General features: G+C 48.1%; 1 protein-coding gene across 21 annotated transcripts in view; it reads left to right on the forward strand.

Annotated features, from left to right (window-relative positions):
* The window catches only part of LOC127594019 (TBC1 domain family member 22A-like), a 130,995-nt gene that overhangs the window by 7,268 nt on the left and 98,010 nt on the right, over positions 1-25,717 (forward strand). For 6 of the 21 annotated variants that reach the window (XM_052055857.1, XM_052055856.1, XM_052055855.1 and 3 more), the window contains 6 exons: positions 3,567-3,637; positions 8,644-8,772; positions 9,663-9,725; positions 10,049-10,114; positions 12,046-12,160; positions 21,232-21,338. In XM_052055857.1, the coding sequence (XP_051911817.1) occupies positions 3,567-3,637; positions 8,644-8,772; positions 9,663-9,725; positions 10,049-10,114; positions 12,046-12,160; positions 21,232-21,338 (551 nt within the window). The remainder of the gene's footprint in view (positions 1-3,566; positions 3,638-8,643; positions 8,773-9,662; positions 9,726-10,048; positions 10,115-12,045; positions 12,161-21,231; positions 21,339-25,717) is intronic. The other 15 variants (XM_052055853.1, XM_052055868.1, XM_052055872.1 and 12 more) reach the window with 9 other exon arrangements.

Consider the following 25,717-nt stretch of genomic DNA (forward strand, 5'->3'; position numbering starts at 1 on the left):
TGTTTTTTTGACCTCCCGGAGGAGTGTCAGACGGCGCAAGGGAACAATGGATGACATTCATCCGACTTTTTTCTTGTCTTGTCAAGAGGTGCTTCGGGGTGACACCAGTGGATCGTATTGCGATTTTTTTTTATTATTCCGTTGTGAGAAATTTCAAGTTAAACTTATCTGAGCATGGCTTACTTAAAGGCTTTTGGGGTTTAGTAATGGCGCCGTTTAGCTCAAGAGTCGCGGCTAGCTTTTAGAGACTGAAAACAAAGCTACCGTTTTGATAAATTTCGCCATCTAAACCGTTTTTTTTCTGTGAGCTTGAACTGTGTTGGAAATTTCAAGTCAAAAGTCGGTTCCTGGTGAGATGTTTGTTCAATTTTGGAGGCTTCCTAGCCGCCGCCCCCATTTCGTGAAATTTTTCTCATATAAGATAAAAAAAAATGCTTCCTGTCCCTCAACATTTTTGGGCTTTTGGATGGTCCAAAAATTTGGAAAACATTCCGTTTGAGATTTTTATATTCAGCTTCTGCAGCAGAGTAGGCCTGTGCAACAAGGTGCAGGTTTAAAAAAAAAAAAAAATCAGCGAAGTTTTTAACTTGCGGATTATTTCTTTCTTTCAAAAATCAGCGAAGTTTTTAACTTGCGTATTATTTCTTTCTTTCTTTAACAGCTGTGTGCGCTACTCACGCGAGTGACCCTTGCTTTGCCCCAGTGAATCCCGCTCCAACTGACTGGTGCCTGAATAGTGCATGGCTCCGGCCCGCCAACCCCCTCAACTTTTGCACCCGTCAACCCCTCCCCCCCCTCCCCCCCGCTCCGCCCGCGCCGACTGACAGCTCCTCTTACGTCCTCGCTGACGTCCGACCTTCTGACTGGACGTGCGTTGTTTTTGTAGCTGTCACGCAAGCCTCGGCAAGGCTCGGCTCGTACACTGACTGACAGGACGAGTAGACATGGAGGTGAGGCCCGTTTTCGTGTACACACTCGTAAGTTTAGGTTGGAAGGTCAAGCACCTCTGCCGAAAAGGTTCTGCGCGCCCCCCGGTTGAGGTTATTTGAGGCATCATTGTGCCTCCGAGGGTTCCATACCGGAGCAGCTGTTGTTGGTGTTCAACAGAAGGAACATTGTGTCCTAATCACCCCCCCCCCCCCCCACCCACCCTGTGGTCTGCAGTTTCACTCAATCCTAGACAAATTGCACCACTGGAAGGTCAGTCTTAATGGACACCAGTCAGACGGGTCGGTGCTTATGCTTGCCCTTTTATATTGCTAATGTTACAAGTGGTGTTTTTTTAAAAAATTAATTTAATTAATATATTTTTTTTTTAATTAAATTTTTAAAAAATAAATATGCACTAAGTGACCAACCGTGCTTGCCGGCAGGATAAACATCCACTATACTGATCACGCTAATTCCAATGTATAAAATAATGTGATGTTTTATCGGTCCCATCGGGGGGGGGGGGGGGGATTCAAGCTTTGACATGCCCCCCCACACTTGCTAATCTACACTTTGAAATGATTGCGGAATAAATTGCCTGTAAAGTATGCAATCGCCTTAGTGAGGCTGCCCTTGCGTTTATTTCTTTCGAGACCGCTTAAAGAGACGCCTTCAAATTCGCAATTTGACTTTTTGCATTCCGACACAAATTAGGACGTGTAGAGAGAAAACGGGGAGGCTCGCTGACAACATTTACCCCGCCGCATCGCGTTGTTAACTTTGCTCATCAAACCACAGCATTACGGTGAGTCGCCCTCGCCGCCCACGGCACACTCGTCGAAATCTCTCACTCACGACGACGGATTAATTTTCAAAACGATATGAATTGTCTTCAATGTATTCCAACGCTAGCCGTGGCACGGCTGTCCCACTCATAATGCACGCGAGGCACCCTCGGAGAGATGACTTAGCCTAACGCTAATAAAAACGACATCTGCAATTTAGCACCTACGTGCGTCTGCCTGCTGAGAAATTGAATTTTGCTCTTCTCAAATAAACTTCCAAAGAACAAGCGACCAGATGAGTGCTGGTAGGTGGCGCGCATCGAGAAATTATGATGAGAAAAATGATCTCATCGGTCTCTGCTTTATAAGTTGTCCGGGGCTGACTGTGATTTGGATTCAGCATTGATTCAACACCCCGCTGGGGAGCGATTTTTGCCGGCGTCGACGCTGCGTTTGCAGTTTTGCCCACGCCTATGATGCATTGCCCCCCCCCCCCCACCCAACGTAAATATTCGGGTTTATTTCACCTGTTTCCCGTTCATTCTCAAATTAGTAGGGGCATACTCTGGGCGCGATCGGGATGTACCACCACCGACTTGACCCCCCCCACTCCTCCTATGCCGGCGAGATAGATTAATGCCAGGTGTGAGAAATATAACATAGTTTAATTAAGCCCGAGTCCGCAAGATTCATGGACTCATTTCGTTGTCTGACAGTGCAAATGAAGGTTCAAAGGGTGCACGGCAAGAGAAAGGGACACCCTTGACTAGCTCTTAAAAGAATAATGAATGCGGAGCTGCTTGTAGGATAACGATTTCGCCCTTAATGACTTCGGCTTCGGCGAAAAAAAAACGGTACATAGTTTCCCCGGCGACTGCCCCCCCCTCCTCCGCCCCCACTCCCCTCTACCACATAAAGGCAGATGTCATTGGCGGCTGACTAACGATGCATTCAAAACACACACTTTTAAGCGCTAGATGCCCCTGCCGCTGAGCTGGATCGACGTTTTTTTTTTTAAGTCTCACGGTTGCGATTTCAAAAGGCAGACAAATGTGATATGTACATGTGTGATTTTTTTTTTTTTCCGAACATGCCTCGGGGGATAACAAGCTTGTTCCTTCATCTGTATGATTGACCGCACAGTAGAAGGTCCTGTTATCTCCTCCCCCCACCCTACCGAAAGGAAAGCGGCCCGTATTCTCAAAGTGACTGTTACACTTGCCACTTAGCCTAGCATCGCAAAGCCCTGCGCTGCACTAGATCACTATTGAATTTCTACATAATTAAAGCCGCGCCGGGGCGAAGTAAGTGAGAATTGTAATTTTTTTTCAAAGCGGAAGACCCATGGTGGGGGGGGGACAGGAAGGCCACGTCCATCGACCAAACAAAGCTGTAATACGTTTCACTCAATTTAGCTAACTCGTTGCTGTTTAGCTGATTTCTATTTCCTGTCCCACTCCCGTCTCTGACTTCATTGCATTTGCCTTGAACAGGCCAGCGCTAATCAATACCATTCACTCGGCGTGAAGACGTTATCAATTCCCATCCTGTGCTTTGCACCTCTTCATTGGACATATTTACCGCGTCAGCCCTCCAGCTCGCACCACCTCGCCCGAAGCAATGTTGTTATTAATCATAATTTGTCCATAAAAAGGAGAATGAGATCGCGAGCGAACGTGTTTTCTTTCATTGACTGACTTGACTGTTTAATTGCACGATCCTCTGATGATTTTTGTGAATTTTATGTTGTCCTCGCTCCGTATTGATCTGCATTTTTTTTTTTTCAAAAAGCACTCAAGATTTTTTTTTTTTTTTTTTTTTTTTTTTTTTTTTTTTTTTTTTTTTTTACAGAAGAGCTTCGGAAACTCAGCTGGTCTGGAATCCCGCGACAAGTCCGACCAATTGCGTGGAAGCTCCTTTCGGTAAGTTTAGTTTTCCTTTTCAGTTGGTTAAATTGTTACTTTGGCCGAACGGTTTTAAAAAAGGTCCACTAATTTGATTATTCACCCCCCCCCGGCCCTCCCTCCAAGGAAAATTGCAGCCCTTGCTATTTGAATATCGCCACCTTACTCCACCGCGGTGCCGATTTGAATGCGATTAATTGCTCAGCCCAAATTGTTGCGAAACTTAAGGCTGTTTATCAGTAACCTTGGAAGAAACGCAAGCGTTCAAAACAAAAGTGCACACGCAGCCGCTCGCGCTAATAAACTAGCAGCAATAATAATAAACGCGTAACAGATGATCACCGCGCACGCACATAAAGTTGCTGTCATCATCTTTTCTCCTGACCCCGCTCCCTGTTTTGATTTATGAATATATATTTTTTTTTTCCGAAAAACTTGAATAGGGAAAATTAATTGCGAGGAACCAATAATTTATTCATGAGACACCGCGTGTTTACTCATTAAGCCATTGTTGTGGCGTACGGCTCCGAGTCTGCCGAGTGATGACGCTTTTTTTTTTTTTTTGAGCGCCGTGACTCTCCCATTAATTACCTCACAATAGCTAATGTGCCGCAGAAAAGATGCCATTAAAGGTGCGAGACGTGTGGCTGTTTTGTGCGGCGTTAGCTGGTGTGACGCATCCTTATTTGCCGCCGTATTAAATCGACGCCGTCGGATGCCGCGCTTCGGCTACGGAACGCATGTTTGGCACACAACGCACCACAGCATGCGACGGAATACTGACCGCCCTTTTCTTCTGCAAGTTCGCCGGCCCTCTTAGTCCGAAGCTTTATCTTTGCAATTTGCGTGAGGGAAAGATGGTCTTGAGCGTGTAGTTTGTTTATATATGACTCCGCATGCAAGCGGCGTACACTGCAGCTAAAGTTCCATCATCGTGAAACATTGAACGTGCAATGGGTTGATTGACAGTCACTTGGAACAAGTGCCTTGGGCGATGAACCTCGTGCCGTTTTGCCGCGTCTTGCGATAACGGCGTTGTTGTGGTCAAGTGACAGGTTGTGCTTTCGGTTTAGATATGCCCCCCCCCCCCAAAAAAAATTCATAATTCATTTTCCGAACCGCCACCTTTGTGCTTCGATGCATCTCTCCAGTAAAGCGAGATTGGATAAAAGTCGATCAATTTAAAGAACAATTAATTAAATTTAACTTGTTTAAAATTCATTGTTAAATTAATTGTTTAATTTAATTAAACAATTAATTAATTAACTAACCAATATTTAATCGCGATTAATTAATTAAACAATTAATCGCGATTAAAAGGGTGGTTTGATTCGATACAATATGGCTCATTCCAAATTTTCTCACCGTATCTTTTAAAGCGGAACGATTCGGTTTGATTCGATGCGTGAAATCAAAGATTCAAACCGTAAATTCTTGTTTGCCCATCGTGACTACAGTGAATAATGCCTTTTTTTTTTTTGCGGGGGTGGGGGAACGATTTGGCCTATTTGAGGGTTTATTTGACTTTGCGGTGTTTATGTTTACTCTTCTAAAAAGCTCTTCTATCCGAAGCTTCTGGCCCACCCGGTGAGGATTTCAACGCAATCCTCGATCTCGGCGTCTGAATTATCGCCGGGTTCAATCCAAACCTGGGATTAAAGCTCGCCGTCCAAAAGCACTCATCTCTTCCGGAAATGTCATAACACTTGACTGCCTCTTCTGTCCCGTCTGCGTCTGTCCCGTCGGATGGCAAGATAGATCAGAGGGATCAGGCTCGAAATCTATTCCCAGTCCACGCACACGTGCCATAAACTTGGCGCCGACACCTAATAAAACTTCACTCCGCTGATGTCCCCGGTGCCCTTCTGCGGCTCACCGGCATGCACCACCGTCTTATTTAGATTTTTTTTTTGTACCTGACAAAGATGGGGAAACAAATCCGCCCCCCCCCCCCCACCCCCCCGACCCCTCTCCCGCTTGCCTTCAGAGCCGTGCAATCCCGCCATTTACAGCCGCATCATAGCAAGAGATATACACAGCCGCACGGCGTTATCATTCAGCGCGGGAAATGAAAAAGTAGCGGACGGGAAATATTGCCAAGTGTATTGTTGCGCCACCTCATTTCACTAACGCAAGCGAGGGGGGCTGCACAGGTTGCCCCCCCAGGCTGCCGAAACGCGTGGCGTCGAACTTCCCATTATTTCGGAAACAACGCCATCTCATTTCATTTGTTTAAAGAGCACTTGGCGTCCGAAGCCCGAAGTCAAAGGCAAATGGGATTTAATGACTTTTCTGCTTTTTTGAAAGAATGGCGGCCCGTGGCAATATGTACATTTGCTAATGGAGTGTGGCCGCCCGAATGTGACGCGTGGCGAGAGGCAAGAAAACTAACCAGCTGTGGAAACTGTGATAAGACGACGCGGGCTTTATGTGATATGTATCGTAAAGCAGCGGGACTGATTTTCAGAGATAATGCCGGTTGTTCATTGACAGCCATCGGAAAGCGCTCTCCCAAATAAAACCCAGTCTAATTCAGTTTGATCAATTAAGTCGGGTATTAAAAACCCCGGGCGGCCCAGTAGTCCAGTGGTTAGCGCGTCGGCTTCACAGTGCAGAGGTTCCAGGTTCGATTCCAGCTCCGGCCTCCCTGTGTGGAGTTTGCATGTTCTCCCCGGGCCTGCGTGGGTTTTCTCCGGGTGCTCCGGTTTCCTCCCACATTCCAAAAATATGCATGGCAGGCTGATTGAACACTCTAAATTGTCCCTAGGTGTGAGTGTGAGCGTGGATGGTTGTTCGTCTCTGTGTGCCCTGCGATTGGCTGGCAACCGATTCAGGGTGTACCCCGCCTACTGCCCGGAGACAGCTGGGATAGGCTCCAGCACCCCCGCGACCCTAGTGAGGATCAAGCGGCTCGGAAGATGAATGAATGAATGAATAAAAACCCCACTTGGCTTCCATAGAGTTGTCGATTCCGGACTCTGAACGCCAAGCAGCCTTAAATCAGTGCCGTCTAGGAGTTAAAATTGTCATAAGTGGATCGTTTTATCAGATTGGCTCTACTCCATCAATGACATCATCGCCAATGACGTATTCCCGCACGTGGCCAAAGAACAACCCCGTTGTGAATCTTAAAAAGGCGAAGGGGGAAAAAAAAAAGCCCAGCGGTAAATGTCATCAAAATATGGTTACATTAGAGGTGCAGAGAGCATTTAATAGGAAAATGATTGCACGCGTGTTGCGCAAGTTCCGTTTTTAAGCCAATGGGGGAGGAGGGGGGAGGTAAACGGGACATATTCATTTGTTTTTTTTTATTTCTGAGTTGGCCTCGCACAATATCACGTACTGTAATTGGATATTGGATCCATACTGTTTCATCATTTAAGGGAAGGAAATGGAAGGAATGCTGTCGACATTCAAGCGAGGCAAGGAAAGCGAAACACGGTTTGAATAACATAATGAGGTCCTTTTTCACAACCGCTTTCAAGAAAACGAGTTTTAAAATAACAGACGGCCATAATCTTACTTTTCTTTTCTTTCTTGCTCCCCTTGTTGTGATTGTTTATTGCGATTTTTTGCGTTATTAACCTACTGACGAGTTAATATTACTCCTTGTTTTTGTTTGCTTGGTTTGTGTTAAAAAATAGAGATAAAAACAAAAAAAAGCCCAAATCAAGTTGATAGATGTGGATATTTGGGGCCTGCAGTCCAGAGACGAGAACAAATCCGCAGAAAGTTTTTGCTTAACTTTTACCCCGTCCCCTAGCGGGACCATTTGTTTTCATTCCTTAAGTCAAAAATAATTTAGATGGCGCAAAGGCTGAGTTAAAAAAGAAGCTGCTTCACTCAAAAGTCCCCGAATGGATTCCCCAACATTTATTTACTCTGCTTTTCAAGTGGAAGATCCATTAGCAAGATGGAAGGTTGAATGAAGCAGTAGAGAATGAGCAGAATGAAGACATGAGCTTGCGTTCTTTTTCTTTTTTTTTTTTTTTTTTTTTTTTTTTTGCCGGCAGATACCTTTGAGGCGCAAGTCGGCGCCGCACATTTACACTTCACTCGAACTAGCAGACCACAAATAAATTCAAATGTAGTCACTCAAATTAAATCGCCATCGCGTTTCTCGGAGAAATGCACTTTGCCGTGTGAAATATTTGATGATTTGAAAAGCGGCAAGTTCATCCCAAAACGGAACTTTTCAACTTCTCGGCGCGTGTTTGGCCGCGTGCGGACGGACGCTCGGTGCCACCTTGGGTTTTTTTTTTTTCTTCATTTTTTTTAAAATCTCATTTTATTTTTGCAGGTTATTAATTGTGGAATAAAAACAAAAAAATGGTGTGTTCCAAGCGCATGTGTCAACAATTCAAAGCAGACTTAGCCGGTCCTAAATGGCGCATGATGACATAATTAGCGGGGTGGAGACGTCCTTCCATTCATCAGAGTGCTTAAGAGAGTAATAGATAATCTTAACGGTCATTTTGGAGGCAGTAATTGGCTTAAAACGTACTGGTATTAAACGGAAATGGTCTTCATATTGCGCCCGTCTAATCTGTCTGATTTAGTTGTCGCCACTCCCAGCGTGCCTCGTCGTTTCTTCATGTGGACGCGGAACACTCCGAAACATTCATTCATTCATTCATCTTCCGAGCCGCTTGATCCTCACTAGGGTCGCGGGGGGTGCTGGAGCCTATCCCAGCCGTCTCCGGGCAGTAGGCGGGGGACACCCTGAATCGGTTGCCAGCCAATCGCAGGGCACACAGAAACAAACAACCAACCACGCTCACACTCACACCTAGGGACAATTTAGAGTGTTCAATCAGCCTGCCACGCATGTTTTTGGAATGTGGGAGGAAACCGGAGCACCCGGAGAAAACCCACGCAGGCCCGGGGAGAACATGCAAACTCCACACAGGGAGGCCGGAGCTGGAATCGAACCCGGTACCTCTGCACTGTGAAGCCCACGTGCTAACCACTGGACTACCGGGCCGCCACTCCGAAACATCTCTAATATTTTCGACTTTTCTCAGGGTTACCTGCCAGCCAATGCCGAGAGGAGAGAGAACGTCCTGCAGAGGAAGCGACAGGAGTATTTTGGCTTCATCCAGCAGTACTACGACTCCCGCAATGATGAGCACCATCAGGACACGTACAGACAGGTACGCATAAAAGCCCCGCCCCCCCCCCCGTGCTCAAACATTGCGACACACAAAAGATTTCCAATTCCGAGGGGCAGGATCAGCGAAAGCAGCGATTTGACCAAAAGTGCTTTGGCGTCACTCTCAGCGAGGCGATGCGATCCAACTCCGGCACTTATCGGGCCGAAAAACAAGCTCTTTGGCTCGGGGAACCGACTCCTTTCTCTTTGTTGATTTCCGACTGATAACAAACATCAGACCCGGGCCGCCCATCGCTAGAACCGGATCGCGTTTCATCCAATTTCACACAAAATCTCTTTTTTGCCAGCTTGTTTTGACAATGGCTCGGAATTGTGTCTTGAAGCATCTTTTTTGTTTTTGCCAAATTTCTCGAGCACTGATTTGCGTTCCCCCCCCCGTGAATGAGTGCAACTTTCTGGCAATTAATTTGACAGCACATGGCGGAAGGTTGATTAGATTTATTCATTCTTATACTGCACAGACATCACCCGTTTGTTTTGCGGTGAATTTGTGTTCATGTGCTCGTCCCTCAGCCAGTTGGAATCTGTGCAATTGTTTGTGTTTGTCGATGTAATCCTTTTTTTTCTTTTTTTTTTTTTTTTGTCACTTTGACGCACAGACTTTGTGTGTATACTGATGCTCTTAACCATCTCGTTTTTGGTGTACTTTGCTTTATCAGGCACTGCTTTATTCCAAAGATCCTGCTGCCATGTGCCTTGACGGATGTTGAATCACGCAAGCTTTTTAATCCCCCCCCCCCCCCCCCCCCGTCCCTTATATCAACACCATTTCTAGTTGGAATGACTTGCCTGACCAGCCGAGAAAGACGAAGAGGAGCGTTTATGCGTGCGTGCGTGCTGTTATGTCTAAAATGTTCTCTTCCATGTCAGATCCAAATAGACATTCCTAGGATGAGTCCCGAGTCTTTGGTGCTACAGCCAAAGGTGACAGAGGTAAGGGTGACCAGGACCCTCCTGACTCAGTTGTCTGTGACAAGCAACCCCCCACCCCCCCAAAAAAATATATAAATCAGGCGCAATCTGGACTGTCCCAGCGAGCTTGGCTCCATCCGCTGACCTGCATCCGTTTTGTTTATTTTTTTTCCTCCCTTCTGACGATTCTGTCCGCCTGCCGTGTCGCCGAAATGAGTGCGCCTTCAATCGAGGACGCCGAGCCAAACTAACTCGTCGCCACGTCCGCCGTCTGATCTGTGCTAACTTGCCCGTTGCTTCAGTTTTGTCTTTTTTGTTTTTCTCCTTTTTTTCTCTCTCTGCAGATTCACATTGACATACCGAGAACTAATCCTCTTATTCCTCTCTTTCAACAAGCTTCTGTCCAAGAGGTGAGATCAGCCCCTTTCCTACTTCTCTTCCCCCCTTGCGCAAACGTCGTTCTTTACCCTAGCCCGGAAAATGTTGAAAATGTGCCGTCGTCAATGTATTCAATATTCGTCGGAACAGGACGGGAAAGCAAAATAATACGACGGCAAACTGCGCGAAGCGGCGAGCGCCGCAAGACACCCGGAGTACCGCGCGGTGGAAAAGGGGCCTAATAAACCACTTTGCCAGGCTGCAACAAGTTTATCAAAGGCCTTAAATTAAACTTTAACTATTCAGAGTAAAATATCAACCACGTTGCCGCACTTCTAATAATCTAATAAGTTATGCCATATTTATGATTTAGATGCCGTTCACATGTTTTTTTTTTTTTTTTCAAATTGCGTCCTCTGCCACGCTGTCCCATTTGAATTCGATGAATTGTTCAAATGTGGCCTCGGAGATGCTGGAATAAAACTCAGGGCAAGGAGAGAAAACTTTGGTTTAAACAACAGCGAGCAACATTAGTTTCCATTTGAAGTTGCTTGTTATGTGCCTTTTACATCCAAAGGTTGGCTTAGTCGCCCGTAATGCATCTTGCGTGGGCAGCGGCTGATGCTTTTTCACTTGAAACTCTTCTGTGTGTAGGAGCCGACGTGAAATATGCATGTCAGCTTTTGAGGCGGCATGAAAAGAAAAGTGCCATTACCCGCGCGCCCCCCCCAACCCCTCCCTTTGCTGGCACCGGCGCCTCTCGGTTTGATGGATGGGGCTTTGATAAAGGTGTGGAGGCAGGAAAAGGGGATATAGACCAGAAAAGAGCGACGTCTTACAATCACCCCTGACTGCTTTAACGGTGATTGGACTTATTTCAATAAAGCAACAACAAAAATAAAAGTCACGTCATGATGTCCCCCCTCCCCTACCCCACCTAACACGATGAGATATGAGGTTATTTAGAAAGTGACAGCAACATGACATACTCTCCTATGTAGGGCGGTGGGGGGGAAAAATATGCTTGATGGGTATGATGCGGGAAAGGGGCCAGTAGATGTATGTGTACCTCGGTGGAAATCCATTTGCGCGCGAGGAAAACAAAGCCGGCATCCAGCCGCCACTAATTCACCTGAACTGACAGCGAATGCGGCACCACTCAAATGGGCAACGTGAGCCAAAATACATAAAAAATAAACAGGAATGTCCGCGGCTGGCTACAACAACAGAAATAGCCGCGTTGGAAAAAAAATGTATCAATCTAAAAATCTGGTTTAGTTGCTCGGTTCTTTTTTTTTTTTTTTGCTTTCCCCTCACTGCTCGCATTGGTCGATTGTTGTTGCTATTAAATCACAACAGTTTTTTTCAGCCAGACTCCCAGCGCAAGGCTTCCACTTCCTGTTTCTTTTTGCAAGCTTGGCACGCCTCATGTTACTCTTACTGCACTCAAGTGCCCCCCCCCGCATGCCTCACAAGTTTACACTGACTGGTAGTCCAGTGGTTAGCACGTGGGCTTCACAGTGCAGAGGTACCGGGTTCGATTCCAGCTCCGGCCTCCCTGTGTGGAGTTTGCATGTTCTCCCCGGGCCTGGGTGGGTTTTCTCCAGGTGCTCCGGTTTCCTCCCACATTCCAAAAACATGCGTAGCAGGCTGATTGAACGCTCTAAATTGTCCCTAGGTATGAGTGTGAGTGCGAATGGTTGTTCGTCTCTGTGTGCCCTGCGATTGGTTGGCAACCGATTCGGGGTGTCCCCCGCCTACTGCCCGGAGACAGCTGGGATAGGCTCCAGCACCCCCGCGACCCTACTGAGGATCAAGCGGTTAGGAAGATGAATGAATGAATGAATGAATGGTGTTCTCCCTTTTTTTTTTTTTTTTTGGATTTGTTTTTGTTCCCCCCCACCCCGCCCCTCCCACTGCAGGCAATGAACGGCCAATTGTTGACGCCGTATCTCTTGTTTAGATATTTGAACGGATCCTTTTCATCTGGGCCATCCGCCACCCGGCTAGCGGCTACGTGCAAGGCATCAACGACCTGGTGACGCCCTTCTTCGTGGTCTACGTCTTTGAATACATCGGTGAGTCCCTTTAAATTTTTTTTTTTTTTTTTTTTTGCTACTGGCGGCTACCCCTGTGCACAGTTCGTAGGAGCACCTTTCGCCTTTCCTAGCTGGAAGGACTCAGGGTTCATTTGCTGCTTCATCACCGCGCGTCACAGGGAATGAACGCTGGTGTTCTCCCATCCGTCTTTCTTTGAACGGCTTCAGGGCTACCTCAGAACTCTTTCTCGGTCTATATGAAAGTTAAAAAAAAAAAAAAAAAAAAAATCTCCTGCGGAAATAGTTCTTCTACGATTGGCTTCTCAAAGCAGTCGAGAGATTGAAATATATATTTTAGTATCCAGTCGAGAGCGTGTTGAATCCCCTCAAAGTGCTAATCGGCTTCAATTTGTTTTCTCGGGACGTTTTCGGCGTTTTTATCCATTCGAAATAGAAATTGGAATCCTCTGAGGGGGAACCTCGCATGCAACAACCACTGTCACAGACACATTAGGGCCCCCCCCCACGTTAAGTGCTGGCTTGCACGCAAGAGGTTGGAGTCTTTGGAGTCTATTTTAATCCGCCCCTTTCAATTTTTTTTTTTTGGGGGGGGTGTAACTTTTAGTTTGGGTTATTTCAGCACTTAGCACTGCGGTATAGAGCCAAACAGCTGCCGTATGACTTTGAACATAAGGGAGGGAAGTTGAGAAGTCCATAAAAGCCTTGCCGGCCAAAGTCGCGACACCCCGACATATTTTCACCAACATTTTCATCCCGATTGCAAAATGAAATGGCATCGTCAAGCATATTTGGAATCGGCGTGTACTCAGTAGTAAGTGCTTGCGCTCGGTCTGCTCGAAAAGTTGCATGGCGCGCATCCTTAATCGAGAATATTTGTACATGTCAGTGATGCCGACTTCTTGCTCCACACTTTCATCATGAAGTCCTTTCTTCTTTGCGCTTTCCTTCGACTCTTTCAATCTCCACCTTGCTCCGTTTGTTCTGCCAGCCTCAGTGGGCGTGAACCAAGACCGCGGCTTCAAAGCGTCAAGCTGCGTCTCTGTTCCCTGCGTGCGTGCGTGCGCCGATTGAGCCGCGAACAACACGCGCGACTTAACAAACCTTTCTGTCGTGTCGGCAAAGTCGACTCGTTGCCCGCTCTTGATGTTGCCGTCAAGGGACGCGTATCTCCAAAGCTGACGTTAGGTGGGCCTAATGTTGTTTCTTGTAGTTTTAACACCCCCCCTGAATATTTTTTCCTCTGCTTTTAAACGGTCTCCTCCAAAAGTATTGGAATGGCAAAGTCTTTTTTTTTTTTGTCTTCAATGTTTGTTGTATAGGGCGGCCCGGTAGCCCAGTGGTTAGCACGTTAGCTTCACAGTGCAGAAGTACCGGGTTCGATTCCAGCTCCGGCCTCTCTGTGTGGAGTTTGCATGTTCTCCCTGGGCCTGCGTGGGTTTTCTCCGGGTAGTGCGGCTTCCTCCCACATTCCGAAAGCATGCAAACTTGCAACAATGAGGCACTCTAAAGCATCCACCCCTACCTAAAGCCCCTGTACCGGGTTAAATTCCAGCTCCGGCCTCCCTGTGTGGAGTTTGCATGTTCTCCCCGGGCCTGCGTGGGTTTTCTCCGGGTGCTCCAGTTTCCTCCCACATTCCAAAAAAAACATGCGTGGCAGGCTGATTGAACACTCTAGATTGTCCCTAGGTGTGAGTGCGAATGCTTGTTCGTTTCTGTGTGCCCTGCGATTGGCTGGCAACCGGTTCAGGGTGTCCCCCGCCTACTGCCCGGAGACGGCTGGGATAGGCTCCAGCACCCCCCGCGACCCTAGTGAGGATCAAGCGGCTCGGAAGACGAATGAATGAATGAATGAATGAATGTTTGTTGTCTACTGAAACTATTCAAAGAGGGAATTGATTTGGCAAGGGAGCAACTCGCAATGACAGGGGAGGAAATAGGAGCGAATCGGGGCGGCGTCTCCGGGGATGAGCAACGGTGCAGGAAAAACAAGATCTTTGAGAAAATGAGTGAGTGCCAAAATGGCCCGCATGCTGTCAGGTGGCGGGCGCTCCGTCGTCGCTATCAGCCGGGAGACGAGTGGCCCGCTGTCTCCCGTTCACCGTTCCGCACTTTGAAGCAACACTTGTCACAGGCGAGTGGCGAGCGATCACCGTTTGTTTCCTTCGCTCCGTGACCAACCTACTATTCGGAGGAGTGCGTCGTGTGAAATCTGACAATCTTTGGAAATCTGTTCAGAAACAAGAGCAGCTGAAGTGGCTCGAACTGGTCCGTGGAGGAGAAACTGACGGTTAATGTGTCTTTGCTCTGAACACTTTTAAACCGTAAAGCCTCCGCCGATCCCCCCGCTACGCTCCAAAACCCTTTCATCTCTGCTAAATCAAGTGGGATGAGTTCGTTCTTTCCAAAACTGGCCCCTGTTCCCAATTTGTTCTGCATGACAACTGGTTCGTGCCCGGGGGCAAAATTATGCATTACGTTTTTTTTTTTTTTGCCCCCCCCTTTTTTTTTGGTGGGTCAGCCTGAAATCACGTTACAGACCTTGCCTAGTTTGTCAAAGTTGTCAAAAAAGTCAGAGGGGCCAAACGATTGGCCAATGAGCATGTAGTCGTCTGCTGAGTTGCTGTGATGTCATTAACAGGGGGGGGGGTGAATGTATCGCAAGCGTCACCCCCTTTTCCCCTCTTTTTTATACATATCGCATTTCTTATGTGTCTTTTGGATCGTCGCCCGTCTTCTGTAATCCAACCTCCAGAGCGACGTGGTCACTCATTGCTCGATTTAACCCGCCCGAGTGACGGCGAGTTAACCAGCTGGGAAGCCGCTGGGTCAACGCTTTCAAGGCCGCTCGCTCGGTTGACGTCCGTTGAAAGCCTGCCGTCTTGCAAATATAATTAGCAGTCACTCTGCCGCGCCGTGAAACACTGGCGGGGATGGACGAGAGGCAATCGAGAAAATCCTCGCTTCATTTTAACCGACGGGGCCTTTTGTCGGACTTACGACCGAGGCTAAAGTCTTGTCTGCGCCAAATTTCGCAGCTTCGTTTACGCCGTACATGAACGTGGCGGCTTTATATTGCCGTTGCATTTTGTGCCCTTGTTGTTTCCACACATTATTTCATCTCTTCCGAGCTTCTGCCCCCAGCCCCTCCCCCCATGGAGCTTTAGCTGCAGCAGTGTTTACTGCTGTGTCATGCATTTAGTTTCACTGTAGCTTGACAACTGAAAAATTCAGCAGGGCTCTGACATGTCTGGTGCAAGGCCCGATTGATTAATGGGGGGCGGGGGGGTGGGGGGTGTTGATCAAAAATTAAAAGTCCACATTATGTATCTCGAATCACCTCACTGAATCGGAACTTATTTTGATGAAAGCGCTAAAACGGAGCTGTCGACTTGGATGATTGTACGTTAATTTCATAGCCACCAGATTTTTATAATAGCCTTCTCCAAAGAAGCTATATTGAATGTGAATGAGCTCATTTTTTTTTTTGGGGGGGGGGGACTGCGACATGTTTCTCCCATGCGGCCTTGTTTGGCTCCACGTTGCCGTTGTGCTTCTCCCTTATCCACTCTTACTTACTCCGATTCCTCCATCTTTAATGATTCGGTGAGATTATTGACTCAGTGAAAGCGTTGTCTTCTCCCAGACAGCCCCCCCCCTTCCCCCCTCCCCCATTTGTATTACTCTCACAACCTGAGCTCCGTTTCTTTCTGGAGTTAAGTAATAGGACTGGGACCGACCGAAATTGAATCAGCCGCACAGTTTTGACCCTCGAGTCTCTGTCTCCCCCCCCATCCGTCGCCGCCGCGTCCGTCTTTTCATATCGCTTTATGCTGTTGGCGTTGTTGATGGTCGTCCCGTCTCGTCCAATTTGCGGCCTCCCTTTTGGTGATCGGTTGAGATTGCGTCGAGGCCTGGTTTCAAATGGCGAGTGGCTTGGCCACGGGTTCCGTGAACCTGCTCCTTTCGCTCATTCCTTGGGATTAAAAAAGCGACAGGGCTCAGAAATTCCGTGTAGAAATAGTTCTGTCAAAGAATGATTTATCGGCTGTGAATAATCATAAGGCGGTATTGAATATTTTTAGATTAAGTTAATTACTTGACTATAAAAAGCCTTAAATTGAAACGCGCCGAGTAGCTTCAGATCTCTTCACGTCCCTCTCGTCGTCTCAACCCCCCTCACCCCCCCCCCCCCCCATTTGATTGGGACGCAAAAAAAAATATGTTTTTATCTTTTGGATGCCTCGCGCTTGACCTGATGCAATTGGATGCAAGCGACGCAATCGTGGCGGTTGAGTGCCTTGCGTCATCAATTGTCACGCATCTGGGCGTGAAGGCATTTCACGGCGGATCACTTGCATAAATGGTGGTGATGGTGCAACCCCCCCTCCGCCCCCCCCCCAAAAAAAAACACAACAGCAGCAGGCCGTCAGACACATTAAGTCCAACTGTGCTGAGGCATTTCATCGCCCTTCAGCTTTCACTTTTGGTATCCTCCGACGTGTCTGTGTACCGCTGTTCCCCCTAATGTGTTTTTATTCCCAACTAAACCCGCAGATTACACACGGTTAATGACTTAATGGACTTCACGAGGCGGGATCTCAAGAAACTCTGTTGTCAGCTCCCAAATGTGTCCGTCGTATTATGCAGGCTGATCGACGCCGCTTAAGCCGGAAGCGAACGTCAAAAACAGATGAACCGACTGTATTTTTGTCCGAACCAGAAAACCACCTCGGATGATCTCAATCTGATTGACTAGCCCCCCCCCCCCCGCCTTTCCCGCCTCTCGACATTACTATGGCGACGGGATTTCGATGACATGCGGGAATAAATTGCAATTGTATACGTTGCGCCTCGCGGCCAATACGGCAGCCTATTTGAAGGAGATAGTTGCGCCGCTCAATTAACATGATGTGGTAGCCCTGCTCGACATTAAACACTCTGAGCGTCTCCTCCCGAGAAACAAGTCTCAGCCCCCCCCCGGGGGTAAGTGGGTCATTATGTGACTTGCGCGTAGACAGATACGGTATTAATATCTGTATTCCATTTCATGTCAAGGGCTTACATTAGCTTGCCAAGAGCTCTCGCGCCTGCCGTTTGGTTGCGTGGCCGTGAGGCACCACCGAGCAGAAAATGGAAGATGGGGAGATTTTTTTTTTTTTTTGGGCGGCATGAGGTTTTCTTTTACTCTGGGTTGAAAGTCGGAATCTGGTGTCGATAAGCTTGTCACCCAAGAAGTACCAAACGATAGCGTTGGGCTGACCTTACACGCGGTCATGGGTTGCTAAGGGCCGTCAAGTCGTCTGAGCCAACGTGGGCTGCTGACAATGCTCTCCGCTTTTGGAGGCAAAGTCCGAGTTGAGAGGAGAAGCGTGCAGGAAGGTTACGTCCATGTCAAACATGCGCAAGGAAATAATCCAGAATTGCTGTTGAACGGTCTGCGGCTGGATGGATGTAAGGCTTGAGGAGCCGACGATGAGAAGAAAGGAGCGTTAGCGCGGAGCGCCGATGCGGATTTGGAGCTGGGAGTCGCGACTTGGAGTTTGAAGCGGATTACGTGGGACAGGAAAAGTGAACTAATCTCTTTTCGTCAATGAATGCTACAGCTTCGTGTTTGCTTTCAAAACTTAGCTTGTAGCAGACGTGTGCACATTTTCACCTCTGATCCACTGGTGAAAGGACACTTTGATCATCTTCTTCTTCCTTTCATAACTTTGCTGCTGTGAATTGGGAATTTCTCCATTGCGAGACTAATAAAGGGTTTCTTATCTTATCTTAAAAAAAAGATGGAAGATGGAATCTAGGGAACTCTTGGCAACCAACGAGTTCATTGTTCCGCCCTTCAGGATACGTCGTGAAACGTTGTGTGTCATGAATTGAATTGGCCAGTTTGCATTTCCAGTGTCTGGCTTAGCGAAAAGGTCAATTGACAAGTTTTGTAAGGGGGGGGGGGGGGCGAGATGCTTCTCTGCGCATAAAATTTAATCGCCTTATTTCTCTCGAGAGTAGAGATTATCCTCTCAAGTTTTGGATGACTTTAGAAACACACCTCATCTTGCTACCTTGCGCCCCCCCCCCCCTCCCCATCAACCTCCGTTTCTTCACATTAATGTCAGCCTAATCTCGAAGCAACCACCCGCTGTGATTCCGTGCGCCGCGTCGACGAGTCAACGTATCGGTGCCAAGATGACTCGCCTCCTCATGATGCGACGCCTTGACTGCCACCTCTGGGATGAAGAAAAAAAAAAAACGCTCGACTCTCATTAGCGTTGGTGCGATGGCACTAATTGTACGGCGGCTGCTTCGGCGCGAGGTGCGGAGGGGGCTCGGATGTTTTCACGAGCAGTGCGTCTCATCCGCAAGTGTGAGGCCCTCTGGCTTTTTGCACTTTGAAGGTGGCAGGGAGATTGTAACGCGTTTAGGGTTTTTTTTTTGCCTTAATAGAAAGTCAGTCAATTAATTGGACTCATCCTGAGCCGCCGCCGCCGCCACTGGAAATCCTATGTGGCGACTGCGCCCGCTGGCTTTAATCTTATGGATGGTGAAATTGTGTTTAAACAATGGCGACACTCTCCGATGGCTTGCAAACGTGGCTTCGCTGGCGATTAATTTGAACCAGCAGAACGTCGTCAAGCGGGATGTTTTATTTATTTTATTTTATTTTATTTTTATTATTTTTTTTTACAGGCACATTTACTTTATGGTTACATCAGGCTAAATTAGGTCTTTTATCATCTTCGCATCACATTACCTTGTGGCCCCGTAGTCGTCGAGGGCAGATGGCGGCGCCGGCGCTCGCTCTCCCGAGGTGTGGCCCCGTGCTCTGCGTGCCAGGCTGTGCCAAGTGCTCACAGCTGGCCGCGACCAAGCAGTTGGTCCTGCTGGACATGTTGCCCCCCCCGCCCCCCGCTCCTCCACAACGCCAGGACAAACAGGAAACAAGCCCTCGGGGCTTGGCAGGAAACTGGATCGGTGGCCAGGGGGAAGCGAGCGAGTCGAAGAGGAGGCTAGCTATTTGGAGAGATGGGATCATTTCAAAGAGGTGGTTGGGAAATTCGTGATGCAATGCCGAAATTACTGTAAGTGAATGGCTTTGGAGTGTTCCACTGGTGTAAATCAGGTCAACCATATTTCTATTTTGCGACATGGTTTTCCCATCCTTTGGTTTCTTTGAAAATAATAATAATTGTGACCATCCATCCATCCATCCATCCATCATCTACCGCTTATCCGGGGGCCGGGTCGCGGGGGCAACAGCTTTAGCAGGGAAGCCCAGACTTCCCGCTCCCTAGCTACTTCTTCCAGCTCTCCCCGGGGGATCCCGAGTCGTTCCCAGGCAAGCTGGGTGACATAGTCTCTCCAGCGTGTCCTGGGTCTTCCTCGGCGTCTCCTCCCGGTGGGACATGACCGGAACACCTCACCGGGGAGGCGCTCAGGAGGCATCCGAATCAGATGCCCAAGCCACCTCATCTGGCCAGTGGCCAATTGTGACCACTGATTTTTATTTTTTGGGCGGTACAAACGCTTCGATTTGTACCTCAAACGATTTGTAAAGCATTCCTACATAGACCCAGATCACGTTCCAGACACGGCGAGTTGTCAGCTGTTCTGTTGCGCAAAGGCACAGCTGCATTGTCCAATGGGAGAGGATGGAACTGAAAGTCCGAAGAGGTCTTGTGGTTTTCGGGCCAAGGAAAAAACCCATCGACATCATAGTAAAGTCGAAACCGACAGCCTAGCCACCGCGTTGTCATGCCAAATGTGTCGCTTGTTAGACGTTGCAACTGCCAGCAGTACACTCCCACTTTGCCGGTGGATCAAGTGCACCGTGACAAGTTAGCTATTTTGTGCGGAATCCTCAAACACCGCAGCAACAAAGCTTCCTTTGAGGACCCTCAAACGCGCGGGGCTGCATGTGAAGTGCTCGGCCGTGAATTTAACTAATGACATCGGGGTCAACCGTTTGTTTCAGCGTTTGGCCACTCAGCTTGATGTTCCACCAGTGGTCACAGGGGGCACTGTTGCATCAAAGTCTCCTCGCCGGCACAGTTCGTGGCTTCGGTGTCTCCTCTCTTTCCTCTCATGAGGTCTTACCGTCGTGATAAGCTTGGCCCAAATTCCAGGGCGACCGCTGGACTTGGTGGTAGACATTCCTTTTCTAATCTGTTCCCATCAAGTTTGGTTTTTGGAGCAGAGCCGCCCACAGCAAAGCGTCGAGACTTTTTGGGATATTTGGCGGTCCTCTGAAAAAGGCTGCAGATTGCATTATCACGTTGCCTGTATCAATACATCAAAAGGCTCGCTAAGCATTTTAAGGACGGGAATAGCGAGTCAGCCGCAAGAAAGTTCTATCCACCCGCACGCACTTTACATCGAGTGGAATTGTTAGCGGCTTTGTAGCTGTGGCCTCCTTCCAGCTCCCTGTCTGTCATGCTGTCAGACTGAGCATGCCCATTACAAACCTAACTACATTCCACCCGGGTTGCCAAGGATACACGGCAGAGCTGCCAGACCCCCGCCCCACCACCACCCCCACCCCCCCCTCCTGACATATGCGTTGTACAATTCTCTCGGTCTGGCCCCTCCAAAAATTACAAAACATTTCTCCAAAAGACGCCAAAAACTACCTAAACATGTTCCCTTCTACCAATCGCCGTCTGGCCGCCGCGTCGCGTTGCGGTCCGCTCTGGATCACGCTTAATCATTCTTGTCTCATCTGCTTTCCACTGGCTTGTCAGCGGCTTGTCAGAAATCTGTCAAAAGCCCCACGCTGTCCGTCACACACGACTGCCGTTAATGACATGTGATGCCACCCACTGTTGTAGTCGCCCACTCTAAGAGGGGCTGCCAAGGGACTCACTACGCTTGAATATTTCCTTCCTCCTGTGCATTTTTTTTTCTGGCTTCTTCTTTCCCTGTTGACGCCATAACCCCCTCCCCCCCTTTTTTTTTTTTTGCGCGGCCCTCTGAGTGGTGGTCTTATTGTGTGCTGACCAAGTAAATCTGAATTGCTCTGTACTTCCTGCTAACCCCCCCCCCCCCCCTTCCTCCCTCCGTCCCTCCATCCTCCTCACCCCCTTTCTCTGTTCCAGAGGAAGAAGTGGAAAACTTTGACGTGTCCAGTCTCCAGGAAGAGGCTCTGAGGAACATTGAGGCTGACAGCTTCTGGTGCATGAGCAAACTGCTGGACGGCATCCAGGTAAGCGTACTGTCATTGTGCGTTGAAAAGATAAAAGGGGGAAACTCTCTTTGCGCACTTTCGTACTTTCACACCAATTTACTGTACATGCTGAATATCTCCAAGTGTCTCCACCTACGTTCTGCCCGAGGGGAAGATCTTCCTATGTGGGCAATTCATACTTTGGTAGTAGGCGGAAGCTGCCAGGCTCTTCTTTCTTACTGGCACTCCTTTCTCATGTCCCTGGAAGGTATTTGATTTAGTGCTCATCCTACAATGCGGCTGTAACTTGTACAGTTTCACATCTCCCGACCGCCAATTGGTGAATTTCCAAGTATTGTGCCGCAGGTTGGTTGGATGAATTATTGATTGAATGATTGATTGACTACACGCAATTAAATGCTCTTCCACTAGATGGCAGAAGCGACAATGAATTCATTCATTCATCTTCCGAGCCGCTTGATCCTCACTAGGGTCGCGGGGAGTGCTGGAGCCTATCCCAGCTGTCTTCGGGCAGTAGGCGGGGGACACCCTGAATCGGTTGCCAGCCAATCGCAGGGCACACAGAAACAAACAACCATTCGCACTCACACTCACACCTAGGGACAATTTAGAGTGTTCAATCAGCCTGCCATGCATATTTTTTGGAATGTGGGAGGAAACCGGAGCACCCGGAGAAAACCCACGCAGGCCCGGGGAGAACATGCGAACTCCACACAGGGAGGCCGGAGCTGGAATCGGACCCGGTACCTCTGCACTGTGAAGCCGACGTGCTAACCACTGGACTACCGGGCCGCCCCACAATGAATTCAGTTCACGTTAAAGAATGCCGAGTTGTTTTGCCGAAACCGCTCGTGATTTTGGAGCAGATCGTTTTTCGCAAGGATGATGAATTATTTTAACGCAGCAGATTGGATTGAAAATCAAATTGGATGAAGACGGTCGACATTTTGGACAGTTTCTGTCCAGAATCTAATGCAACATGCGCCGAAAATGTCGGTGGCGGCTTGATGTCTCCGTGTGACAAGTGTTGGTGTTAAAATCCCGGTCAGGACGACTTGTAACATCCATCTGGATCCCAATTTAGGACCCATTACAGCATATGCCAGAGCCAAGCTTGGATAAAAAAATGGCTGCGTTGTGTCACCGAGTGCATCAGGTGTAAAAAAAAAAAAAAAAACGGTGTCAAACATATAATGCGAGTGACTCGTTCTGGCCCCGAAAGAGGAAAGTGGTCGCTTTAAATACTCCTTGAAGATCTAAATGATCCAATTTGCTGGGTGAAATCCTCAACCCAAAGTTCTGGGTATAAATAAACCCAGCATTGGCTCTGTCCCTTTTGGGATCCAGTTTAGTTTCATCCAATTTGGGCTAGCAGCAGTTTTTGATATTTTTGCTGGCGTCCATGAGAATTTCTTTTAAGTAGCCGTAAAATGTTAGGGAAACAAATCCGATACCCTCAGAGTCTTCCGATAGTTGCAATTTAACATTCCCTGTCCAAATGACAACGTGTGATATCAATCCGTAGTCTTTTCATCAAAGGTGATTGTGCGTGTGCGAGCGTTAATTCATTCCAGTCAATTTGTCGGCGATTCATTTCGGAAATTAATAGTCACTGTGCCCGCGTTGTTCCTGAGGGAAGCAAAGCGGAGAGCAAGCTGAAGTTAGTTGCCAGCCGAGGAAGTAAAGAGAGAAGAATGGAGCCCGTGGCCGCGTGCAGAGGCTTTTTCGTCTCCGTGCTTGTGTTTATTTGTAACCTTGGCTCCAAACTAATTACGTACGATGCATCGGGGAAGCTGTGTTGCCACCCCCCCCCTGCTCCCCCCTCGCCACCTCCACCTCCTTTCTCTGCATCGTCCACCTTCCCTAATGCTTTTTAAACAATCCGGCGGAGGCTGAGTGCTTCAGCAGCGTAATTAGTTGCCGATCCTTTCTCTGACCTCGTCTCCCAGCCACTCGCATTCTCTATTAAACTTCGCAGTGTCCTGAAGGTGGGCGTCTCAGGGGGGTGGGGGGGCAGAGGAAAAGGGAGTCTTGTCTGTGTAATTACATTTATTCATCGGCTTTAAAGGGCCTCGTACATCGGCGGGAACTTGCCACGCGGTTTTATTTGAAGCTAATTGCATCTGCGTGCTCATAAAAAGATGCCTTCAAAAATGCTGATGAATATTTGGAGAAATTTTGCACCCCCCCATCTCCCCATCTCATCCATAAAACTGCACTTTTTTGCATAATTTCAATGTGGAAAAAAAATACCCCATTTTTGGCAAGGGCATAGTGACTGGGCCATGCTGCAAATGGCATCGGCATCACTGCTCGATTTGTTTTATAATTTCCGATCTTAACAATTTAAGTCGTTAATGTGCCACAAACACTGATCCCAAGTGATGAACCCGACCCCCAGAAAAAAATGGCACCGAACGTGCGAGGACACTGGCTGCGCGACAGGAAAAGCACAAAAATATGCCGAGAACCTTGAATCACTTTCAGAAGCGCGAACATCTAAATTTGTGAATAGTCAAGCACAATTAGGCAAGGTTTCACCGTTATTTTCCACCCTTCACGTGAACTCATATTTCGTTTCCGTTTTAAATCTATTCAGCTTTTGATCCATTTCCACTCGGAACCGCCGGTTTGATTGTTCTATTTTTTGGTCGTTAAAAGCACGTCTGCGCCGAATGGCAGATTGAGTGGCAGACGTGTGCGTCCTGCACTCGTCTGTCTCGCCCGACACGGAAGGCATAGTTAAACAGACAAACACCGCCGCGAGAGCGTGATCCCCGGGCCTTATCAACAAGATAAGCGCGTCGAACTGCCGCTCAGCCCATTTCCACATCAAACTGGCAGCTGACGGTAGCAACCGTGAGTTCCCGCAAACATGTTTGAACTGCCTAATCCTCTCCACTCGCGTTCAAATAGTCTGGTCTTTACGGTAAAGTCGTCTAATCCAATAAGATGACTGTACCTCTTGCCGAGCGGACCCTCGGAAGAATCAAAGAATTACAATTAATTAGAGGATAAAACATTTGCAAAATGTGAACGGGTCTTATCCAGATTAGTCGATGTGCCCATTTGATCGAGCTATTTTAAGTCCACCCGGGTCTTCACTTTTCGTCTTTCCAGCAGCTAATTAATCTTCGACTGTGCTAAATTGGGCAGCACTTGCAGACAACTTATCTAATTTAACGTATTACAATGGTTCCACATCTCCAATCAATTAAACCGCCGCCGTCGTCGTATCCGTCCGTCGATATGCCGTTCATATCCATATTTCAAGGGTAATTTGCAAATTAGAATCCGTCGTGAACACGCCCCGGCGATGCGGCGTGAAATTCACGGACTCACCTCCGTTTCTCGCGGAGGGGAAACCAAATAATTCATTCATTCATTCATCTTCCGTACCGCTTGATCCTCACTAGGGTCGCGGCGGGTGCTGGAGCCCATCCCAGGTGTCCTCGGGCAGTAGGCGGGGGACACACTCACACCTAGGGACAATTTAGAGTGTTCAATCAGCCTTCCATGCATATTTTTGGAATGTGGGAGGAAACCGGAGCACCCGGAGAAAACCCACGCAGGCCCGGGGAGAACATGCAAACTCCACACAGGGAGGCTGGAACTGGAATCGAACCCGGTACCTCTGCACTGTGAAGCCCACGTGCTAACCACTGGACTACCGGGCCGCCGAAACCAAATCAAAAAAGTTGAAAAAAGTCCATTTCGCGGTCAGCACGCCCCAGAGGGTGCTTAAAAGGGTAAAATCAGGGTAAAACCAGCCGATGAACATCTGTTTTTTTAATTAATTCTGTTTTTTTTTTTAATGCTAATTCTTTTTTTGGGAGCTGTGGCTTTTAAATGCATTATTCAGCCCAAGATTTTTGGGGGACGGTCACACTGGGATTTGAACATGTTACTGGCAGTATAGACTAATAAAGGGCACAGCATGGAAATTGCCGCCTACCACGCTTTACTGTCGATATCAGACCATAATTTTCCGTACGACTCTCCATAAAAAAAAAATGATGAAATGAAACGTCGTCACTGATTGACCCGACAAACATGTACCGTACGATGTACGACGATGAGAGACTCGTCAGTTCCCTTTCCTGCTTCTCCTTGTCTGAGCTGCATCCAAGCCCTCATTTGGAGCGCCGGCAAAGCCATGTGTGCCCGCATCATTGTCAAGGCAACGATCTGTTTCCGTGGTACCGACTAGAGGCGGGGTCTCTGTTGATTCAGAGCGGCGGCCCCGTCGTCTTAATGTCAAGCAGAAGGTAGTAAGACCCGAAGGATGGTCTTTGTTCTCCGGTCCTGTGACGCCCATCCGCACGCACGGCCGGTTTGCGATGTTGGTGTCCTGGGCTTACTTGCGTTGTGGAAATGTTATTTGTCAAAAGTTATCA

The sequence above is a fragment of the Hippocampus zosterae genome, chromosome 21, assembly GCF_025434085.1.
Source record: "Hippocampus zosterae strain Florida chromosome 21, ASM2543408v3, whole genome shotgun sequence".
Taxonomy (NCBI): Eukaryota; Metazoa; Chordata; class Actinopteri; order Syngnathiformes; family Syngnathidae; genus Hippocampus; species Hippocampus zosterae.